Consider the following 24,488-nt stretch of genomic DNA (forward strand, 5'->3'; position numbering starts at 1 on the left):
AAGGGTTACAACAGTGAGTAATTCAAATAGCATCTTACATTTGTGATTCGATGTAAATGACAGTTTGATGTCTTTATCAAAAAACCGGGACGTTTTGTACACTGGAACAAACTACCATAAAACAGAACTGTACCAGTAAACCCGGAACATATGGCCACCATATATATAAGGCCAAAATTATACGATTATGAAGTATTGTGTAATACATTTGTTTTTCCTAATTTGTGTTTATAGTATTAAAGTAGTTTTTACTGATGATTGTATTATTTATGTATAGATTCTAATAACTACAAACACCATTTACTAAATATCTATTGGAAATATTAGAGGAAATAAAGCACCATTTTGAAATACTTTTCACTGTAAAAGTCTCACCATACCTAAAACAGATCAGAGGGGTAGAACTGACATTGGGTATTTTAAAATCTCGGGTTGGGGCTTAGAAATCAAGTCAAGGATCACAACAAAGGTACATAACCTTACCTGTTGAAAATCTGTAAATGGCTTACAGCAATTTTCCGACATCACCCATACGTTATTTCCAACTTTTTTTATGTTGGTAATAGACCAAACATATCTGTGATAAGTTGTTGTCATCAGACAAATTTTTTTTTGTCCCATATAAGAGGACAATGTTTGGCCAGTACCGAAATAGTAACCTGCATTTTCTGGGTTTATGAATGTAATTTCGTAGGAAATTTTGTTAAATGAATCATTACAGTTGTACCAAAGCTTTACTTTACTTGATGTAATTAGCTTACAGAGAAGCAAAACTATTTAAATTCATAATGGTTTAGGAAAGTTCTAGGCGTTTTTGTTTTTGGTCTACTCACAGAACATAAAAGGCAACAGAACTAAAGGAAGGTTCATACTTTCCGGTGAAACTGTCTGGATATCATCCTCCTCACCTTAACAGCGTTAAAATGATAGTACATCATACGATCTAGTAACTGCTTAATTTAATACCAAATCTGCAGGAAAACTGTCTTATTTTTAGGTAGTGCTTTTGATAAGCAGATCTTCCTGTTTTAAAAGTGAACTTGGAAATATCAGGTTTTTAATCAGAAAGTGTTTTTTTAGTTCCATGAAGTACATTTATTTCCAACTTACGATAGTATAGTATTTATTTACTAAGAATTAGTTTGTTAGTAAATTAATTCACTTACTTTTTGCAGTAGTAGTTTTATCATGAGAAGATTATTATGTTAAGACTAACAGCTTTGTGTGAAGTCCTATATGCCAGAAAACCGAAACCTATTTATAGTTGCGGAGAAGATGAAATGTCGCTAATCATGACAAGTTGAAGCGTTCTTGGTGGAACATGTTGTACACGTGGCTTAATGTAATTAAATAACCATTACGTTGTTAGGCAATATAAAATTTAACGTGATACATTAAGATCCTTCTGATGCTATTATCACAAAAAATAAAGAAATGCGATTCATTTTATTACTTATACGTTCAAACTAAATTGCTATGGAATTTTTATCCCATCATTTTGTCTGGAAATTGAAATGGCAGTCGTTGATTCCCAAACGAGAGTCGTAAAGTGTTGGAATGTTGAAAGCATCTAAAAAAAAACTCATTTTACGTTTCTCTTTATTGAATTTGATACAGTACTTTTTATAAAGGCAAAAAAGCTCAAAAATGGCATCTTTTCGAACTTTGTGCTTTTAAAATCTTTTTTATATTGTCTGTCTACAAGTAACTAAAATATTTAAAACATTTACTACACTATATAACATGTTATCAGCCGGAATTTAACATTATGTATTGCAGTTAATAGAAATAAATATTAAGAAGAAAAAAGATAAACGTGGTGGACTTTTAGAACATTTTTACCACATCTGTGAAATAAATATTAAGAAGAAAAAAGATAAACGTGGTGGACTTTTAGAACATTTTTACCACATCTGTGAACACATAGTGTGTTAAGTATGAAGATTTTAAACCGGGTTGACTTGGCTCGGTCTAGCTTATTTTAAATCTAGTGCAAAGCTACAGGAGGGCTATCTGCGCTAGCCATCCCTTATTTAGCAGTATAAGACAGACAGCTAGTCATCATTACCCACCACCTACTCTTAGACTACTTTATTACCATGTGATTGACCATCACATTAAAATGACAATATAGTTGAAAGAAGAAGCATGTTTGATGGTACGGGAATTTGAACCTGCGATCCTCGGATTGCGAATCGAGAATCCGTGGTTAGCACATCACATTGTATAGCTTTGCACTTAACAACAAACAAAGAAACAAGCAAAACCACATATATATTTTCGTGTGAGAATAACCTGTATGATATAGTATTTTTTCCTGGTACTCTCAAATAATATACCCCTTTTATTGATTTTTTTTAAAATAAAGTTGTAAGATTAATGGTTAGTTGGAATAGCGTCCAGTAAAAATGGCGTCGGTTATAATGATTCCAGTAACTAATGTGAAGTGAAGAAAAAATAGCACATTTAAAAAAATGTAACAAAAGTGTTGATAAGAATAACTACGTTAAAATTATAATCACACGTCTTTGTTTCTTTTCTGTAGTAGCAGTGCCACATTTTTCTGATATGGAGAATATATGTCGTATCACTACATAATTATGATTGGTCAGAGAACATATTCTTTGAAAAGGAAAATTAACAGTATCTTTTAAAATTATATCAGTTATATAATATCACGCTTGTTTAATCAAATTAATTGTTTCGTAGATTAGATATTCACTCAAGTGTATTCTAAGAACTCATGAATGAAATAAGAAAAGAATATGTTATGTTAACCGAACTATACCTGCCATATCTATTACCGATGTGGCCTATCTCTCAGTTCCGTGGTTTGTTAGACCAGTTTGGATATTATAGACGTATTGGCAGTGTAGGCACTTATATATTAAATGCTCATTAGCTACTTCAAACTCAATAATAAACAAATATTGGGACTTGTATGATACATAACAACTCGTCAGGTGCACATAAAAAAACATTATCTGATAAATAATACGTGTAAAAGAACAAATTAATATAATTTTGGGTTCGTTATTTTTGGAACAAATTCACATTTGAGTTTTACTTTCATTGAGCCAATCAAACTATGCTACATAACCTAGTTTATAATGTGCTCAAATCACTGATTATCACGAATGGTAATGATATACTAACTTATCTCTAGCGGAAGAACATTATCACCGGTAACACTCAGGTGAGAGGACGGTTTTTCACAAGCTAATTAGATGTGCTGTAGTCATTATAGTGTTCATAAACATAACCTCGTAAAAATAAAGCACCTTCACACTAGAGATACTAAAGCGTTAATAACCTCATAACCTTGTATAGTTTGTACATAAAGTACAGTTCGTGATAGAGTCATTAAAACGTTAGTGAGTCATAACCTTACAAAAAAAAGTACGTTCATGCTAGAGTTACTAAAATGATAATAAATCATAAGCTTGTAAACATAAAACATAGCTTGTGCTAGAGCCATTTAATTGTTAATAAATCATAAATTAATAAAGGTAAAGCAGAGTTCATGATAAAATCATTAAAATGTTAATAAACCGCACGCTTATGAAAGTAAAGCACATTTCATGTTAGAGTTGTAAAAATGTTAATAAAGCATACCTCGTGAAAGTAAAGCACAACTCTTGCTAGAGTCATTAAAATGTTATTGAACTATATCCTCATAACCCTGTAAAAGTATAGGTGGGTTGTTCGCGTGGGTTACACAATCGTCCAAGTAAAAAAAGAAGAGAAATATTAATAGTTTTCATTTTTAGTCGTATTTGCCTTTTACTTTATAGGAATAAGAATGAACAATGAAGAAACGAATACTACTTTGAAGAATGAATCCAGAATTTACGTAAAATGGTTAAAACAGAAGTAGACAAAAGTGAATGATTCATGAATAGCCCAATAGCTATTCAATGACCCAAGAACCTTATCTTGAAGGCAGTGTTTCGTCAATTATCTTATTAAAAACAAATGAAAAACTCAGGTGAAAACTTCGAATTTATAGACTGAATAGACATGCTAAGGCTGTAAAGTATAAACTGTAGATATCATTAGTTCTGTTAACCTTTTAAAATAATGAAATGACTATTCTATATTAATCAGCTTGTTAGTGTGTATGCATGTTCAGCTAACTCTTCATAATTTCTAGAGCTAGTAGAACCAAATTCGGTAAAGAGACTCTAGGTGGCCTAGGTGGGTGTTCTTATCAATATGGAGGTATTAAGGGAGGTTAAAACAGTCCCAAAATGTCCTTCAGGTATAATGGAGGCTTAATAATAGGTTTTAAGGTCGTTGAACTAGAATGTGGAATTAGCTTGTGTGTTCCTGTTTTACTTCGGAAACTCGAGATGCCACGTCTTAAAATTATATTTTACCCTCACCTACAAACTAACGAGACCAAAAATGGTGTTCGAGCCCAGGTTCCACGGACGAATTTTCTAATTTTTTTTTTTCTGGTACAGATATCTTTGGGGTAGCTATATATGTAATTGTTTATAATACTGATTGGTATACTGGGGACTCTATAAATTATGAAAGAGCCATTAAAGCAATGCAGCAGAGCGAACATCTTTTACCCTAATATATTTTATACTGATGTCTTGGAGCAAATTAATAAAATGTACCGCTTATGGAACATTGTTTATTAAAAATAATGTATTTTAGATACCATACCCCATACACTTGACAAGTGTTAATAACATTAGATTTTATTGATAATAACTGTATGTGTCGGAATGCATTAAAATATATCACGTGCGTTTACTTCATCTCTCTTTTAAATAAGAAAACGTCCAAAAACTTCAGAAACATCATTAACCAAACCAAAGCTATTGGAAAATGATCTATACAAAAATTACCTATTTCGGATCGTAATTAAAACCTAAATCATTTGAAATAAGAAAAAGTCTAAAGTTGATATTCTGCTCAGAAAATAAACAAAACGTTTACAATCGATATTTTAATCAAATAGCAAGAGGTTTACAGCACCCAGTATTCGTAACGGTAACTTGCACAGAACTATTATAAGATTGTAAAAATTAGAGACAAGCCACTCATCGAATACTTTTAAAATTAAGAAAAATACAGAAACTAGAGCAAGAGTGATTTGAAGTTTCTTTTATAGTTTAGTTTATAACGGTTTACTTTCAAACAAACAATAATTAATTTGATTTCAGTTGACTTTGCAATAATTTCAGTAGTCCTAACCTTATAATACCAACTGCATAAGTATTACAGGTATAGTGACATTTTTCACACTCACTGTGCATTTCAAAACCGCAACCGGTTCATCGGAAACGCCAAATTACAGAATTATTCTCTGAAACAGTAAAGTCTTTCTCATCAACAGCTGTTTTTTTTTTTTACTTAGTTTTACCCTAAAACCAATTTGATGCCAAATACAATTGTTTTCTTATTTGTGTAAGAATTCACTTTAGTACAAACATTGTGGTATCTTCACAAAAACAAATGAAGACGCATGTTTAAAGCTTAGCCCAAGAGTATGGGTGTACACAGAAATACATATAATTAATTTACGTAAAATTATATTGGGCTAACCTGTGGAGGTCGTGTTAGTGTCTGCATCTATCACACATCCCTCTTTGTGCGCATCCTCTACAGGAGGTTCTTCTGAATTACTTTTCTTCTTCTTGAAATTTTCCTCTAAGTTGGAGGGCAAGTTGTTTTTTAATCGATCAGCATCAAGTCTGGTTTTATGTCTGGCGTCATTGAAAGAGTCTAAAGCTAATACCGGACTGCGACGAGTTTTCTCGAGTTTCTTTGGAAAACTGGACAACCCAAGGTCCATTTTACTAATCGTAGCAGACATGGTTGGCTGCTTTAATTGAAAGGCATTACTACTGTCATCATTTTCTTTAATTCCACCAATGTCGCCACCATTATAATATACACAGTTTTCCTTATTACAATTATGCACTTTGTGCTGAATAAATTTTACGATGTCTGATAAGACAAATTCTTTCTGGCACACGCCACATGTTAAAACGTCTTGGAGAATGACCGGGTCAGCTGTTGGAAACAAAACCAAATGTTAGTATTAAGGCTTATCTTATTTTCTTCTTTTTTGTTTGTTTATAAAGAATAAAATTACAATACGTCAGCGAAGAGAAGGTGACATCTATACGACTAAAAATATTTTGATAAGAAAATATGAGGATAATTGAAATGAATATTAAATTATGAATTTACGTATCTTAGAAAAGGTCCAGGAACATGATGTACGAACAGTTCGATCGAGTTAATTTTAACAAGATAATTGTAGTTTGTAAATTAACCTAGGGCAGTAATTAAAGTGTCGAAAAACGTAGGGCCAATAAAAATAATTTTTTATAAAGAATGCGTTTTTAGACACTTGAATGAATTTCAGATTGACTGTGTGTTTCCATTGTTACAAAATTGTCTTAATCACAATGTTCTTTTTATACATTCCATTTTTAAAAACACTGGAATGCTTTAAAAACAGACGCTAAGCTCTACACTGTTACACAGTGAAGTATGTGGTACCAACTGCCGCAGGCCCGGCATGGCCAGGTGGGTTAAGGAGTTTGACTCGTATTCCGGGGCTCGCGGGTTCGAATCCCCGTCACACCAAACATGCTCGCCCTTTCAACCGTGGGGACGTTATAATGTTGCGATCACTCTCCCTATTCGTTGGTAAAACAGTAGCCCAAGAGTTGGCTGTGGGTGGTGATGACTAGTTGCCTTCCCTCTAGTCTTACACTGCTAAATTAGGAACCGTTTTCGCAGATAGCCCTCGTATAGCTTTGCGCCCAATTCAAAACAACAACAACAATCTTTTGGTTTTTTTGGTAATGGATTTTCTATAATTTAGCTACACATATTTAAAAAAATATATATTAATTTCTTTCTATCATATAAGGATTTGCTACAAATTTGGAAGAAAAAAAACTCTTACTTAGATCAAGTTATTATTCGTTTATCTCTATGAACATATTTTATTAATATTATATTTGTTATGTTTGGAATCTAGAACAATTGATAAGACTCACGTCGCTATTGAGCTACAAAACCAATGGTTGTCAACGTTTTAAGTAAATTAAAATTTTACCGATCTCAATGAAAATATTTCACTCTTGTAAAAAAAAATCTGTGCATGATGGCAAAATACTTTCAGATTGAGTTTACAGAATTTGCTGTAAACATGTAAAAATGTTTATACAATAAAACCATTGCAGGTCTGTGTTATTGCTAGATACACGTAACAAGTTATAAAAATATATCACAGAAACTAAAGAAATAATATCCAGTAACAAGTTAAAGAAAAATTCAATGAAGTGAAATAAAAAAAATTCCGCTGAATTTTACCTGTAAAATGATGTTATTAGTTCTATTGTCTTTTTCACTACAAAATAGCGAAGTTCTCAGTTAGTGTAAAATCAATATCAAAACCCCATATACTACATGATTTTTTAACTTCATACAGTCAGTTGTCTTGTACAAATATGCTGAATGATATGTATACAGTTTTCAACTGTGCTTAATATTTTTGTCCTAATAAAACAGCTGTGAGATCTTTACCATTAGTGTCATTTCCACTACAGAATTTTTACGATCCTATTACCGGTACGACATGTTACCTAATTGGTGTTACTTAACATTATGTACAAGTGTGTGGCAAATATACAAATCAATCTAATTAATAATGAGTATTGATAATTTTGTTATTAAGCACATTTCAGTAGAGAAAGTTCAAAGATAATATATATGTATACGCGTGTGTGCGTGCAGTTGAGTGTTACATATACGTATTTGTGTTAAAAATTTAAGTATCTTAGTAAAGTGTCTTGTTAATATTATTATACTGAAAGCTCTTGACAATATAAGTTGAATAAAAATGGCCCAATAAAAGCCGTGTTTAAAACAGAGACGTAAAAGAAACGTAAAATCACATTTTACACTTAAATGCTGAAATATTCTAATATGAAGATTAATCATTAACATACACTTATTAAAAACGATTTAAAATTTGTATCGATTTCTTTCGTAACTCAATGTTATATCGGTATGGAAGATAAAGAATTGTAAGAAAAGCGGCTTATTATAAACATCTGTTTGTTTGTTGTTAAGCACAAAACTACACAAAGGGCTGTCTATGATTATAGCGGGTATCGAAATTTGATGTTTGTAGTTACAAACATTCAGGTTTACCCGTTGAGCTACTGAGGAGTTTTGATGAAAACAAACATGAAATCAATAATATCAGTAAGATTGCTTTTCAGTTGCCACGGCAGTTTTAAGAGCTTATTGTGATTTAACTCAGGAAAGTGAGCAGGTTACCATAATTAAACTGTCCCTAATTATGTTTTAATTAAAAGAAATAATGACGCTGCTTTTCATTTTGAATATAATTACAGTTCCGTATTATAACTTCGATACTAATGTTACGAAAATAATAATTATAATTTCAAATGTACACTAAAGCAAGTTATTTGTTTTTCATTTGCATTTCTCGTTTTGGTCCGATTAAACCAAGAAAGAAATGTTTGTTTAATACAGATAGCCATCTCAAAACAAGATGCTAAATGCAGTTGTTAAAAGAAGGAAAATTAACAGATGTTATTTTTATTGTGATCATCATATTCCATTTTATTTTTAATTATGGTGATTTCTAACAGTTCTCAGCTGAAATTGGCCCTTTACCGTTTTTCTCTTACCAGATATACTTTGTTATATTGCATGTATTTGATAGAAATTTAATACAAATTCACATATATTTGTGTTGTCACTTTTATTTTCTTCACTCAATGCCCCCCGCTAGTACAGCGGTAAGTCTTTGGATTTATAACGCTAAAATCAGCGGTTCGATTCCTCTCGGTGGGCTTAGCAGATAGCCCGATGCGGCTTTACTATAAGAAAAACACACGCTCTTCACTTAAATAAGTTTCATTAAGAATAAAACACTTTTGGTGAGTTCGTTTCCTCGCGGTGGACAACAGATAGAGAGTTATTGTGTAACTTAACGCGAAAACAAGACAAAGAAAAACCTCAAGGAAGAATGACAGGTGTAATGTTAAATAAGTATTAATAAACTTAAATATCATTTGTATTTACGTAAACTCTTTAATAGAACTGCAGTACATATATATATATATATGTGTGTATTTATATCCTGAGCAGTTTGTAACCTTGTACTCTATGTACTACAAATATAATGTGTGGCTGGTTATTTGGCAGTATCTACTATTGTAAGATTGCCCTTTCATAGCATCTGTCAGGTAATTTATTTTGTGCCTGTTATTTTGTATCTCACGTAGTGCACGCGTGTTATTATTATAAACTCTGATGAAACATGCATGATTACAGGAAACTCAGGTTATGTATATTGTTGAAACTTGACGTGGGTAGAAGTGGTGTAACAGAGATAGAACCTTGGCCAACAGGTTTATGAGAAGGAAACACAGGACGAAGAAACCTAATGTGTGAACCTTTTAATATGGTGTTCCTACCCTACCTAATAACGGAGAAGTCGTAGTGACAAGTAGGCTATGAAGACAGCCAGTTACTTGTAGATCACTACTCCGAGTAGACGGGTAGAGTAGGGGAAGGTGAGAGGAGGTGGAAAGTCAAAATGAACACAAGTTCAGCTGGCTTAAAGTGCCCCACCTTTGAAACGTTGCAAAACCTTTCGAGCAGAGATCACCACCTCAGCAGATATACCCAAAATAGAGAAAATAAAACGGTACAAAAACGACTACCAAATATGTTGCTACTCCCACTTCCCAAGCCTCCCACTCTCGTATTGCTTAGGTTGAGTTCAGTGTCTGCTGACCGACAGTGGGTTAACTGAGATGATTTTATCATAACTATTGCTAATGGTACATGTTAGATACAAGTGTGATGACTGCTTTGTTTGATCATTTAAAACTTGTGTTTATAATTATTAGCAAGTAAACACAAATCTTGTAACAACAGTTTTACTTTCATGATGTCTTTAAGTGAATTATAACCAAAAACCATGACAGGTTTTATGTTCTAAATCTTTGATATCTTTATTTTCTATTAAAATAACAATTTAAATATTTATTAATAGCATATGCATTGATGAAGTCGATAAAATGAGCTTAAAGCACTTACATAGTGTCATAAATCCAACCATCAGAAAACTAAACCCTTGCAATGATTAGAATTCATTAAATCATCAGTTGAATACCATTGGTATCAATAATAGTTTCAACCGTAATACGAATAAAACTGCACGAGGTCCAGCCACTTTTGAAAGCTTAAGCTAGTCCTAAGTCTATAAACTAAGCTAATAGTTCAGAATGATATTCGTAAGCATAAAGTTAATAAAAATAATTAGTACTCATAATAACGTTTAAATGCATTTTTAGTATTACAACCAATAACATTAATGTCATTGAGTTTAGAGAAAGCTGATGTGTATGTGTGTGTAGCGTCTTTAACCTTAAGTTAAGTTAGGTGTGTGAATCATATTATGGCATTACATCTAATTTATTGTTTATTGTTGTTTATTCTCACAATAAAAATGTTTGTGGGTCTTTCCCCACCACTAGACTTTTGTAGAAATTTTGTTTGTTTATAACAAAAACACACAAGGTCATCTGCTGTATCTTTCACCAGGAATCGATTTCACATTTTAACGTTGTACATGCGCAAACCGGAAAACACGTTGTGACGACGAAAGAAAAATATGAATAAATTAAACTGTTGTTGTTTTAGTGCAAAACTACACAGTGGCCTATCGGCAATCTGTTCAACATGAGGAATTGAGCATCGTATTTTAGCGTTATATATCTGTAAACTTACCGCTAATCCATCAGAAAAAAAAATATGAATATCTTGGTTCAGTATCGCAGACTAACCCCAAGGCCTGGCATAGCCAGATGGTTAAGGCACTCGACTCCTAATGTGAGGGACGTGGGTTCAAATCCCCGTCGCACCAAACATTCTCACCCTTTCGCCCGTGGAACGTGATAGTGTGACGGTCAATCCCACTATCCGTTGGTACATAAGTAGCCCAAAAGTTGGCGGTGGGTGATAATGATTTGCTGCCTTCCCTTACTTGCTGTCTTACACTGCAAAATTAGAGATGGCTAGCGCAGATATCTCTCGTATAGCTTTGCACGAAATTCAAACCAAATTAACACGAATGTTATACAATTTACGAAATCAAGAAATTTCCGTTTTTACAGCGTATTTTTTCTGACATTCACAGTTTTTGTACATGTCTGTGAATCACACCTTAGGATTCTACGTTCTTTATCTTATTTGTGTCTGCTTTTTGCTTGTGACGTCGAATATAACAAGATAGAAACTGGAACACAGAGAAATAAATCAAAATATATATGACATGTTTAAATTATTATGCATAAAACACAAATAAGTCTTCTTTTAAAGTCTGAGTATACACTGCTGGCCAAAATCTTAAGGTCAATGAACATAAAGAAAAAATATGCATTTTGCGTTGCTGGACTCAACCACTTATTTGAGTAGAGCTTCGAAATAAGAAAATAAGAAAAGGGAAAATAAAAATAAAAAACTTTTTAGCATTTAATAGGGAAAATATGAACACTATGAAATTAGCCTAAATACTAGTTGGTCAAAATTTTTATACCATACCAAAAAGAAGTCCTAAACAGGGTAGGAAATGCCCAACAAGAGGTCTCAGTAGTGAGTTGCACGGCCGTCATTGCGAATAACTTCAAACATTTGCTTTGGTATGGTCGATATAAGCGTTTGCAGAAGGCTGGCTGGAATGCTATTCCAAGTGTTGAAGATGGTTTCATGAAGATCATGCACTGTTTGGAATTGACGTCTATTCCTATAGACTTTTTTTGCCATCCCCCCCAAACATTTTCAATGAGGCTCATTTCAGGCGAACTCGCTGGATGGTCCAAAAGAATTACATTATTCGCCATGAAAAAGTTATTTGTTCTGCGGGCATTGTGGATTGCAGCGTTGTTCTGCTGAAAGATCCAGTCATTTCCACACAAGCGAGAGCCTTCAGTCAATATGGATGCACTCTCCAACATGCCAATGTAGCCAGCTGCTATTTGACGTCCCTGTATAATTTAAAGCTTCATTGTTACATGGAAGGAGAAAGAACCCCAGATCATGATGGAACCTCCTCCACTGTGTCGTGTAGAAAATGTCTCCGGTGAGATATCCTTATCGTGCCAGTAACGTTGGAAGCCATCTGGACCATCCAGATTAAATTGTTTCTCATCAGAGAACAAAACCTTCGCCCACTTTTCTATGTCCCATGTTTAATGCTTCTCAGCAAAGTTTAACCAAGCTGTTTCGTGGTGTGGAAGGAGGCATGGCCTTTGAAGACGTTTACGGTTTATAAAGCCTTTCTCTCGTAGATGCCGCCTTATTGTTCCTGAGCTGCATTCTGCGTCCGTAAGGGTCTTAATCAGCTGGTGTCTTGCCGGACGACCCGTCGAATCCTCCTGCTCAACGCCGGCGAAATTTTCATGGGCCAACCTCTTGAAATTTTTGTTACGTATCCCTCAGGGTCTTTTAAGAAATTTGCAACAGCAGTTTTACTACGCCCAATCTCAGCAGTGATGGCACGTTGAGAGAGACCTTGCTTTTGCAGTTCGACAATTCTGCCACGTTCAAACTCTGTCAACTTTTTAGCCTTTGCCATGTTTTTACCCAATGTAACACAGGAGATGTCAGTGGGAGATGTTGACAACGCTAATGCTTGAACATAGATGACTAAATTTCGTTACCTGTTCACCGATTAACGCTTCGTTTCTGTATGGTCTTAAACTTTTGACCAGCTAGTATTTAGACAAATTTCATAGTGTTCACATTTTCCCTGTTAAATGCTAAAAAAGTGTTTTATTTTTATTTTCCTTTTTTTATTTTCATCTTTCGAAGCTCTACTCAAATAAGTGGTTGAGTCTAACAACGTAAAATGCATAGTTTTTCTTTATGTTCAGTGGTCTTAAGATTTTGGCCAGCAGTGTATTGTTTGGCTTGTTATTTATATCTTGTTTTTTCTGTTTTTACTCTCCTGAGCTTACTTAACAACTTTTCAAACTAGTGCTCAGATTTCATTTTTAGTCTATTATCTCTAATAATACCTAGAGTGTATAGTCTTTCATGTGGTACTAGAGCTAAAATATACACGCATACTTTCTAAACATCTGAGGTCAGTTCCATAAGAATTCAGGGTTGTTACAGATCTAAAACACTATAAAAATCATATCAAATCGCAAGATCTTAACGACATTAAAACAGTTTTATAAATTCTGCGGTTGAAAGATAATAAAGATACACTACTGCTGGTACAAGTATTCTCTTTGCGACTGAAATTAAGTTTTTTCGCGAGTTTTCATCTTAAATATTACACAATATTTTCGCAATTTCAATAAAGTTTGACTCTAGTGACAATGATTATTAAGAATTTCTTATTATAAGTAAACTAAATAAAAATATTAAAATAAATAACATGCTTGAAGTTCTTATGTAAATAGGTTTATATCTAACATATATATATCACCAATGAGGGGACATGTTTCTTATTTAGTCAAAGATGAAACGTCAATATTTTCTAGATTCGTGTTATTAATTACATGAGCGGTTAAAGCTTCGTGAATCATGAAGAAGCTTTTAACAACATTTTGTACTTCTTGTGTATTGAAGAAAAGAAGTAAATGAAAGAAAGAAAAGTATAATTGCAGGTATACACGTTTTACAGTTCCACGTCTTTTACTTCATGTGCAAGGTTTAGTGTAAACGTATTTCTACTTTTAAAGTAGGTAGCTAATAATATGCTGGAATTATAAACCTTGATGCTAGTTACATCGAGTTCGATTGGATAAAGATCTGTTTCACAATGAAAACATGAAATAACTACTCTTGCCCATATAACAAGATCACAAGACAACGATTAACCGTTCAGTCTTTATGCATGTCTATTTTTATATTGTTTGACTGTATATCTTGAAGACTGTGAAGTTAATATATATCAAGTATTCTGAACTTCATACAAATGTTAAAATCAATGAAAGGCACAATAGCTCCTAAGTAGGTAGCTAATAATATGCTGGAATTATAAACCTTGTTAAATTATTTTTCAAATAGTTCGACAAAATGGGTGAAACTAGAACACATTGAAGATTAACTGTGTTATTTGCCGAATATAATTAATGAAATCAGTTATTTGACACTATATCTCTAGCTATAACTCGTGAAACACTTGCACCTTTTAATTCAAAGTAATGACAAGAAAAGCCGTGTTGAATAAATTCGTTAAACATTTGCAAAACGTTGAACGACCGAAATGTTCAACAGCACTAAGTATTTTGTTCACATTTGGTTCCCCCAGATATGGTATTGTTGATCATAGAAAAGAATATAATATCGTGACACATCTGTGAAGAGTGCAGACATACTATTGCGTTACATCCAATTCTCTGAAGAGTACAGGTTTCCTTTTGTATTACTAGAAACCCCGTTAATATTTACAAAACTCCAAACGTAGTTTACGTTATTATAAAACCGGTTTTCTTCATCTTACACCTTAAGCCGGGCTCGCAACTTCTATTCCTAACACAAATTTTTGTCAACTTAAGCAGGGTTAATGAAATTTATTTATTACCTTTGTAATCAACCCATCTTCCTAAAAAAAATCCACATTAAGTGCATGGACAGTGGAATGGCATTTCCTGATGACCATATGGTGTAGAAAATGATACTTGTATAAAGTATTTGTTCTGAAGTTGAGCACAAGCTAATTATCTGAAAGCAAGTCCACATACAACATTTCAACTATGCACACAGATACAAAAATATGAGACGTAGCTTGTTTTTGACTGATTTGACTTACAACATTTATAAAGAGATCTAATAGTTTACACTTCCATCACCAGTAGGCAACATGGTCATAAAATAACATAAATAATTAATGATTTTATCAAAACAGCAAATATCCGAACTTACTCGTTTCCCTTTTTCATAATTTTTGTTCTTCTGATCATACGTGTAAATCACGTATGTAGTATTCAAACCTATGACCACTCGTGAAAATGAAAAATAGGCCATAAATTGTTCCAAAAAAGCATTAAAAGTGTACATTACAATAGAATTCAGCTACGTCAAGGTTAAATGAAAAAGGTTTAGTGGAAATACCAATGGTTCCGCTAATGGTCTGTGTCCACTAATGTTCTGTGTAAATTCTGAAATCATAAAACAAAATCAGTGTCTAAAATAAAACCTACTGATATGAAAATATGATATGAAGACAATGCGCTCTTTAATTTGGGAGTAGAAAGACCTGGCGAGCTTGTTGAGTTGAGTTTTAATAATACAGTTGTTATTTCTTACAAACTATTTTTGTTAAAACCTAATTCAAACAAGTCACTCAACACATTATTGACTTTTGGGTTATGTATCTACTGTTCGTCAATGTAACTTTAGTTCAAAAATGTACTGATTTGAAGGTAATACGCAGTTTAATTTGGGGGTACAAATACTTGAGTAATGTTCTGGATGGACCTTTATCAACTTTGCTATGAAGATTTGTTAGTTTCATGGAGAGATACATACATATTTTCAGTTTTGCATTTTGCGTTTTGTGGTATTTATGGGCATTGTTGCCTTTTTACTACGAGTTCGTCCCCTTTTGAAGAATTTTCACCAAATTTGGCATGGACGTTTTTTTGGGGGGTCCATGCGGGGATATGTGTAAATTTTCGCTTTCATATTTTATGTATTGCAGTTTTTATGAGCATTTTTTTTTACGATTACCTATAAAGGAAGCAACTTTTCATGTCCTAAGATAACTTTTCAGTAATTAGGAATTTACAAAATTTCCACCAGGGAACGAATACTTCAGCTGGTACCAAATTTACTGAAAGATAATGATATTATATATATATTAACTAGTATAGCCATATATTTGATAAAAGCCACAATAAACAAGAACAATAAGAGAGATCACATACTTTTACCTCGTCACTTCTTTTTGAGATTGCATGTGCTTATATTGGATTAAGTCAAATTTCACCTTCTAAAACTCAAAGACCCCTTCTCAGATCCAGAATTATCAAAAATTTGGATCATTTCTTTCTTTGGGTGATGAGTAGTTTTAACCTTAATGTGTTATAAAATTTGTAACAAATTCGATTACACTTCACAGAGTTATCGACCCAAACTGCGAAAATGCCCGATCTCCTCATTACAGAAAATACTTTAAAGTGATCCAGAACCCGGTTCTGGATGAATCCAGACCACATTTGAGGAGAATTGTTCCTTATTAACTTCTCATCTTTTGTAAGAGTTACATGTAGGTTAGTGTGTTTGTTTTTGAGATATGAACCCGAAAACACGGACACGCACACACACCGAGTCTATTGTAATGTTCTCGCCTTCCCGAGGGCAAAAAATTAATATAGTACACCTTTCTTAAAGAACACAGAAACACTAGCACTTCTCTTAAATTATCGCCGTAGAATTAGATTTCTTTGGAAATTGTGATCTCGTTCTTTGTAGCACATCTCTTTACCACATAAAATTCGTTATGTTATCCCTTCTAAATTATGTATGGTCAGAGGCTATTAACATTTTTTTATCTGTAACAATTTATGCCATTGTTTCATGTTAAACCGTGTTGAGTCAGTAACATGAACTTGCTCACAATACAACTAAAAACTAGTATTTACGAGGATAGATAATAAAACATATATCTAACATGATTATTATAATATAAGAATGTTTCATAAAATGATGAAAAACATCTCACTAGACTTAATAACTAGTGTGCTTAGAAACCTTAGAAAAAGCACTAATCGTATTTAACTGTTTCCTGTAACAAACATTGAAAGCCAGGTACAGAAAGTGTTAATAACGTTCAATAATGTGTAAAAGTGGTAAAGGAGACATGATACGCCTTTAGTTTTTAAAGAAACCTGAAGCTTTAATATAACAAAGAAAATAGTAAAAAATAATGTAACCAAGCTTATGATACAATGTGAAAGAAACTGTATACAGAACAGAGTTAGTTTTGATAGATACATTTTAAGGCTGTGTCTAAAAACATCTTGTTAAATTGGTGTAAGAATATCATCTATATATTTTCATGACTTATCTAAAAAGCTTTACCATAGTCTTTCTTAAGTTTGTAACGGAGGTAAAGTGTAGTCAGAATAGCTAGGTTTAACTCACATTAAAGTGACTTGCATTTGTTAGAAAACATATTGGTCAAAATGCAACACTATTATTGACATTGTTGTCTAAATGTCTGTGTTAACTGATGCAGAGTAGTAATTCGCCCAAATTCATTAATGACACTCAAACTGTTGACGTCAGAACCTCTTCTTTTAATTTCAGCAATGAGAAGGCAACTGAGATGAACTATTTTTATTATTACAGATTCAAAACATTTATTTTTTGCTCTATATTGAACTGAATTACCAATTATTATGCATGTATTAATACTGGTTATTCCTTTGATAAATTTACAAATCGTGTCAGATGCTGTTTAGATGAGCGATAGGGAAGGTAACAATAACAGTTAGCCTTAACCGAATGACACTTACTGTTTAGATGAGCGATAGGAAAGGTAACAATAACACTTAGCCTTAACCGAATGTCACTTACTGTTTAGATGAGCGATAGGATAGGTAACAATAACACTTAGCCTTAACCGAATGTCACTTACTGTTTAGATGAGCGATAGGAAAGGTAACAATAACACTTAGCCTTAACCGAATGTCACTTACTGTTTAGATGAGCGATAGGAAAGGTAACAATAACACTTAGCCTTAACCGAATGTCACTTACTATTTAGATGAGCGATAGGAAAGGTAGCAATAACACTTAGCCTTGCCTGAATGTCACTTACTGTTTAGATGAGCGATGAACAAACTAAGAGTTGTTTTACAATGCAAACTTGGCTGGTATGTTGGCAAATCTCCGGAGAGGATCCTACCATGGGTCACATTACTTGTTTTATTTCTAAGATAAACTGTAGGACTGTGAATTCATTTCTTGCTTACAGATGCAACAAACAGTTAAAAGTTTTATAATAAGGGTTGTTTGATATATTTGTGGGTTTTAAATGTTCACTAGTCGACACACCAACATAGATATAAACATGTAGACAACACCGATGACACAATTTAATTTTTTCATATATTTAGCTGACGTACGGCTCAAAATATTTTTGTTTTTTCATAATTATAAAATTCATTGAAACTATGTTTCATATTAAACACGTAAGGGCAATGTTAATTTATGTCTGAAATTCCTTCATCTGACAACGATAAGAGCTTTAATTAGCTAATATATTGAAATCCAAAGTTAAAATGGAAACGAAGATACATGAGGGTTGATAATAATTTAGAAATTAGGTTGACGTTTAGTAAATTGAGCATTAAAAGTCTTAAGTTTGACTTGACTTTGTACTATATATGAACTTGTCGAGCTTGTTTGTAAGACAAATTTGTCTTCTGAAATTAACGATTTTTTCTGCAGGTCCTATTCGGATGCAATTAATTCACGACCGAGTATGAAAACATCAACTGTGGATTGTTCTGCAACTTAATGAAGACCTTTTGAAAATTAGATGGAGTAAATTGACTTATTAATTTAACACGCTGTACGTTTAAAACAATTCAGACCAGTTTGATGGCGCTCTTTCAAACTGAGACATTTTTAAAATAGTTCTGACCAGACTTTAAATATGTACTTCAAGATACGGAGTCTTAAAAACAATCCTCAGTAGTTCTTGAGTCATAATTTCTGTCTACAAAATAAATATTTAAAACAATTTCAACTGTTTCTTGTTTTGTTGCTGTTTTTGAATTAAGCACAAAGCTACACAATGAGCCCATTGTGCTCTGCCCACCACGGGTATTGAAACCCGGATTTTAACGTTGTAAGTTCGAAGATATTCTGCTGAGCCACTGGGGGCCAACCGTCTCTTGAATCGTTTTTTTCTAGATATGATGTTTAAAACATTTCTGACTGTTTCATGCCATATGTTAATTTTTACAGATATAATATTTTTAAACAGGTCTTAGGGGTACCTTAATCAGTACTTCCACATACAACATGAAAAAAAACAGTTTTGACCAGTTTTGTTTCAATTTCTTTAGATATAATATATCCAAAATTGTTGTGACTGGTACTTGTGTCAGTCTTTCTGGATGAGATACGTTTAAAACAGTTCTGAACGATATTGTGTTAGGATTTGTAGAAAAAGTATGTTTAAAAGTGTTTTTACTTTATTGAGAACTGTTTTAAATTTATTGCATCTTATAAGACTGACTAAAGAACTGATCAGAACAGTTTTAACATAATGTGACAAAAAAGACTAACACAAGTACTTGTACGTAATTCTTAACAAACACCATATCTAGAAATTTTGACCAAAGAATCGATTAAAACTGTTTAGAACATATTATATTGAAAGATATTGAAACAAATATTGACCAGAACTGTTTTTTATCAGAAAACACTGTCAAAACACTGACAAGAACTGTTTCAAATGTATTTTACCTAAGGAAACTGACACAACCACCGGTGAGAACTATCTTATATTATATTATGAATAAGAACAGATTTAAGAACCGATGAAAACGTTTAAAGCATCTTGTGTCAGTCTTTATTACAAAAAGAGACACATATATAGAAAATATGCAGCTTCGAATGACAGGTTTGTTTTTAACAAACAATGAGAGTTATAATGTCACACTATTCGCGTATTTCACCTCAGAAACATTTTGGCTACCTACAAACTGATGCAATAAAACTCCAAGAACCGGATTATAAAAATGATGTCAGCTGCTCTTGTCACTTTTAACGCGACTTGTTTCACACTCATTTTGGCGAAGTCTAAAGTGAGGCAAGAAAGCTTCAAGAACGGGACTTCAAAATTGATGGCAACTGCAGTCACTTCTTTTGTGATATATCATCGTCACGAGTTCGTTGAGAGAACTTTACTCTAGCCTGAGCTAACTTAAGTCTACGAACAGCTGTAAGAGATACTTGTCTCACTCAGTTTTTTAGATAACCTAGAGCAGTCTAGCTATTCTTATGGCAGAAGATGAAACCAGCAGCAGGAGCATGTCTGTCCCATCAGGCCCCTCAGTACCAACCCCACTCTTCTACATTAGATCATTCTAAGTCGACCAGTAAGGTGGGACACATAACCGTTATTTTTAACTCAAAACATTAAAAAAAAACACGCTAAGTTCTCTTAATTTGTATGAAGAATCTAAGTTAAAAAGGGGGGACATTTATCTACAAAAAAAAACTTTCTGGGTAAGACTTATCGTCACTACCAATATTCTCAGCTATTTCAGTAGACAAATATTAAAAAGTGTTTGCTCTTTGTTTATCAGACTAGGGAGAAAGTGAAAAAAAACACTTGCACAAAAGATTAAAGAAAGAACAAAACTAATGCTCCTGCAACTACTGGGTGCGTTTAACAATATGTGTATTATATCACGTTTTCGTAGTTGTACATTAATCAAAACAAACCGAACTTAAATTTATTTTCGTCGATATATTAAAACTATTTTGTGTTTGTTCATATTCGTTCAGATCTTGGGACAAAAACATTTTAGATAAAGTGGTAATGAAAAAAACAAATAAATATAAGGGAAAAATGTGGGCAAAATATGGTAATATTAAAGACAGATGATGAAAATCTAGCATACGTAGTAGATTATGTAACTAATATATGCATATAAATCACCAAAATAGTTATGTAACTAATATATACATATAAATCACCAAAATAGTTATGTAACTAATATATACATATAAATCACCAAAATAATTATGTAACTAATATATACATATAGATCACCAAAATAGTTATGTATCTAACATATACATATAAATCAAGGTTTTTATCATTCAAGTAGTAAAAACTTGAGGATTTAATTAATAAATTATTATTTAACTAAGTCACTGCTCAATGTTTAAAGTATGAAAAATTCAAATAATCTTAAATGTTATTTTAAATTATTTGATTTTCCAAATTTAAATACAAGATACGCCTGTTTTGAGTATTAAACGATGCATGTGTTTTCCTCTAACAAAGCCACATCGGTGTGACATCTGAGTCAACCGAGGGAATCGAACGCCAGAGTTCAGTATTATAAATTCAAAAACTTACTGTTGACCCACCGAGAGACATATTAAAAGGTAAGTTGCTCCTACATAATACATTTAATCTCATTCTCAGCGTAAAATGATTTTTCTTAAACGATTAATACTGTGACGTTTCAGTCTAAAGGAGTGAACTATCTTACTGCAATGTATGATTAATAATAATAAAAGATTTAAAGTGTAATAGTTATTCTCGGCAGTGCATAAGATCAATTACAAATGTTTAATATAAATTACAATAATTATGTACAAAAAATCAGGTTCACTTCATAGAAGTTTAATGTTTTCAGATACGGATTTTTTTAATGTTTATAAACACAGAACGGTTAATTAAAGCGATATTTTTTGTTATCATTATGTTCAATTTTTTTCCGATTCCAAATAAATAAAATAATTCACATTTGTTACTTTTGGTTTTAAAGTTTACTCTGTTTGTGTCCTTTCGTTTCGAATAATTTAGGTTTCGATTCCCTTCTGTGGGACCCTCAGTGGCTCAACGGTATGTCTGCGGACTTACAACGCTAAAAATCGGGTTTCGATAACCATGGTGGGCAAAGCATCGATAGCCTATTGAGTAGCTTTGTACTTAATTCAAAACAACAAATTCCTTTTGTAGATACAACAGATAGCATGATGTGGCTTTGTTATAAGAAAAAAGAAACACACGAATAATATATTCCAAGGATGTTTTTTTATTTTCATTCTTGGTTTTTACATGATTAAATAATTTATGTTAATGTTATGGTATTAATTTTTACAATGTTTCTAGTTTTGTTTGTTTTTGAATTTTGCGTAAAGCTACACGAGGGCTATCTGCGCTAGCTGTCCCAAATTTAGCAGTGAAAGACTAGATGGAAGGCAACTAGTGATCACCACCCACCGCCAACTCCTGGACTATTCTTCTACCAACAAATAGTAGGATTGATCGTACCATTATAACGCCCCTACGACTGAAAGGGCGAGCATGTTTGATCGATAGGGATTCGGGAACCCGCAACCCTCGCATTACGAGTCGAGCGCCTTAACACCTAACCATGTTGCTAGTGATAATCATTGAAAAGAATAGTGTTTGTGAGAATGCTTAGTGGTTTTTATGTTTGATTGAATGTCTCATGACTTCTTGTTTTGGTTCATCTAATTATTTTACAAATATTTTTTGGGGTGACCATTTTTATGAAAGAAATTTTCTATAATCTCTTTAATTCACCGTTTAAATTGTTGGGGCTCGTATGTGAGGTGCAATTTTAATTAGACATTTTGACCAATAATATATTAAGAGTGTAACAGTCTACAATAATCAAGACGTTATCACCTCAAATTGAATTACTTGTACGTAATTCATAGGCTCTTAGTCACACTGCACTGATTCCTATCCTGACATTACAACACTATAATTACAGTTAAGAATGCATAACTTTCAACTACAGTAATATTAAAAGTCAAATAGCGGTATCAACTTTTGTTACTTGTATGCAAAAAAAAAAAAAAAAATTACGTGAAAATTAATCATTCAAAATTTAATTATATGTTTCCAAATTTATTTGTTGTTAAACAGAAAGTCGTACAACGGGTTATCTATGCTGTACCCACTACAGTTGTCGAAATCTGGTTTTTAACGTTATAAGCGTTCAGATTTATCGCATTTCGGCTGGACGTGGCTAATTGTTAGCGTGCTGCGGTTATGAATCCCATGATTCGTGGCTCAGAATCTGTTGCCACTGAAACACCCTCTTCACTTTGGGCGATGAGCGTATTAAAAGTCTGACAGTCAAATCTCGCTATTTGACCACATGAAAGTTGGCGGAGGGAGTTGTTGACTAGCACCATCTCTTCAGTATATAAGCTAAGAAGCTGGGACTGTGTGTACAAAGAGCCTTGGTCCAGTTTTGGGAAAATTTTCTGAAACAAATGTATTATGTTTCTTATGTATTAACAAACACACCCTCTGATAACTCAAATAACTAGCCTCATTCAACCATTACATCATGGACCTGACATGGTCTGGTGGTTAGGGTTAACATATTATAACATGCGAATAGCGGGTTCGAATCCACGTCACCGCACATGCTAAATTCTTTCAGTCCTGGAGAAGTTACAATATGATGGTCAATGCTATTATTCGTCGTTAAAGAGTACCCGAAAAGTTGGCGGTGGATGGTGTTGACTAGCAGCTTTCCCTCTAGTCTATTACTTTAAAATTGAGGATAGTTAGTGCAGGTACCCATGAAATATTTTTGCACAAAATTCGAGGAACAAATAAACAAGTTATTACATCATAACGACACTGCGTACATTTCAAATAATCATAACTTGGAATGTAGCAACACAAAACAGAAGGGGCCCGGCATGGCAAAGTGTGGTAAGGCGTTCGACTCGTAATCCGAGGGTCGCGGGTTCGAATCCAGATCGCACCAAACATGCTCGCCCTTTCAGCCGTGAGGACGTTATAGTCGGATTGACTGTCACATTATAATGTCGCGTTGGGTGGTGATGACTAGCTGTCTTCCCTCTAGTCTTACACTGCTAAATAGGGACGGCTAGCGCAGATAGCCCTCGAGTAGTTTTGCGCGAAATTCAAGAACAAACAACAAACAGAACAGAAGAGTCCTACAGTGGCATAGCGGTATATATAGGGACTCACACCATTAAAAACCGGGTTTCGATACCCGTGATGAGCAGAGCGCAGACAGCCCAATGGGTAGCTTTATGCTTAGTTCTGAAAACAAACTTACAATCAAACGGAACACAAGAAATGAACAATAAATTGAAACAGAGTCGTAACGGAGTCTGTCAAAATAAATATATATACAGTGTTTATTCTCTTCATTAAATTAGTCATGAAGAACATAATGTATTACAAAAATGATGTTATATTATGAGATAATAATATCATTATATGTTTGTATTATCAGTGAATATTTATACTACAAAGTAAAAGTTGCCAAAATATTTAAATTTTCAAAAATAGCCGGATCGTTTCAGGCACCGGATCGTTTCAGGCATGACAGACTTTAACAAACTTCTACATCTGTGTGTGTGCGAGTTCCAGGTTTGAGTTCCTATCCTTTAACATAGCTTTATTCTAGTTTTATGATTTTTTCAGACTGTGATAATTTCAATTAACATTTCACTCGAATCAGGAGCTCTTTTTCACTAAGTTTAATAAACCCAGACAGTGAAGATTGTGCTGTTGATTAGATCAAAATAAATCATTCTGTCGACGTAAAACGTTCTACGTAACAAATTTGTTTGCCTGTAAAGGAAGGTCGGTGCTTGGGAGTACTAACTCTTAGGTTAATCATGAATCTCTTTGTTGGATTCAGTCTTTATGTTAAGGATGATCAAGA

General features: G+C 33.2%; 1 protein-coding gene across 3 annotated transcripts in view; it reads right to left on the reverse strand.

Annotated features, from left to right (window-relative positions):
* The window catches only part of LOC143222834 (BCL11 transcription factor A-like), a 114,548-nt gene that overhangs the window by 11,338 nt on the left and 78,722 nt on the right, over window positions 1–24,488 (reverse strand). For 2 of the 3 annotated variants that reach the window (XM_076449916.1, XM_076449917.1), the window contains exon 2: window positions 5,563–6,033. The exons of the other annotated variant lie outside the window; for it this stretch is intronic. In XM_076449916.1, the coding sequence (XP_076306031.1) occupies window positions 5,563–6,033 (471 nt within the window). The remainder of the gene's footprint in view (window positions 1–5,562; window positions 6,034–24,488) is intronic. 3 annotated transcript variants of the gene reach the window in all.

The sequence above is a fragment of the Tachypleus tridentatus genome, chromosome 8 (assembly GCF_004210375.1).
Source record: "Tachypleus tridentatus isolate NWPU-2018 chromosome 8, ASM421037v1, whole genome shotgun sequence".
Classification (NCBI taxonomy): domain Eukaryota; kingdom Metazoa; phylum Arthropoda; class Merostomata; order Xiphosura; family Limulidae; genus Tachypleus; species Tachypleus tridentatus.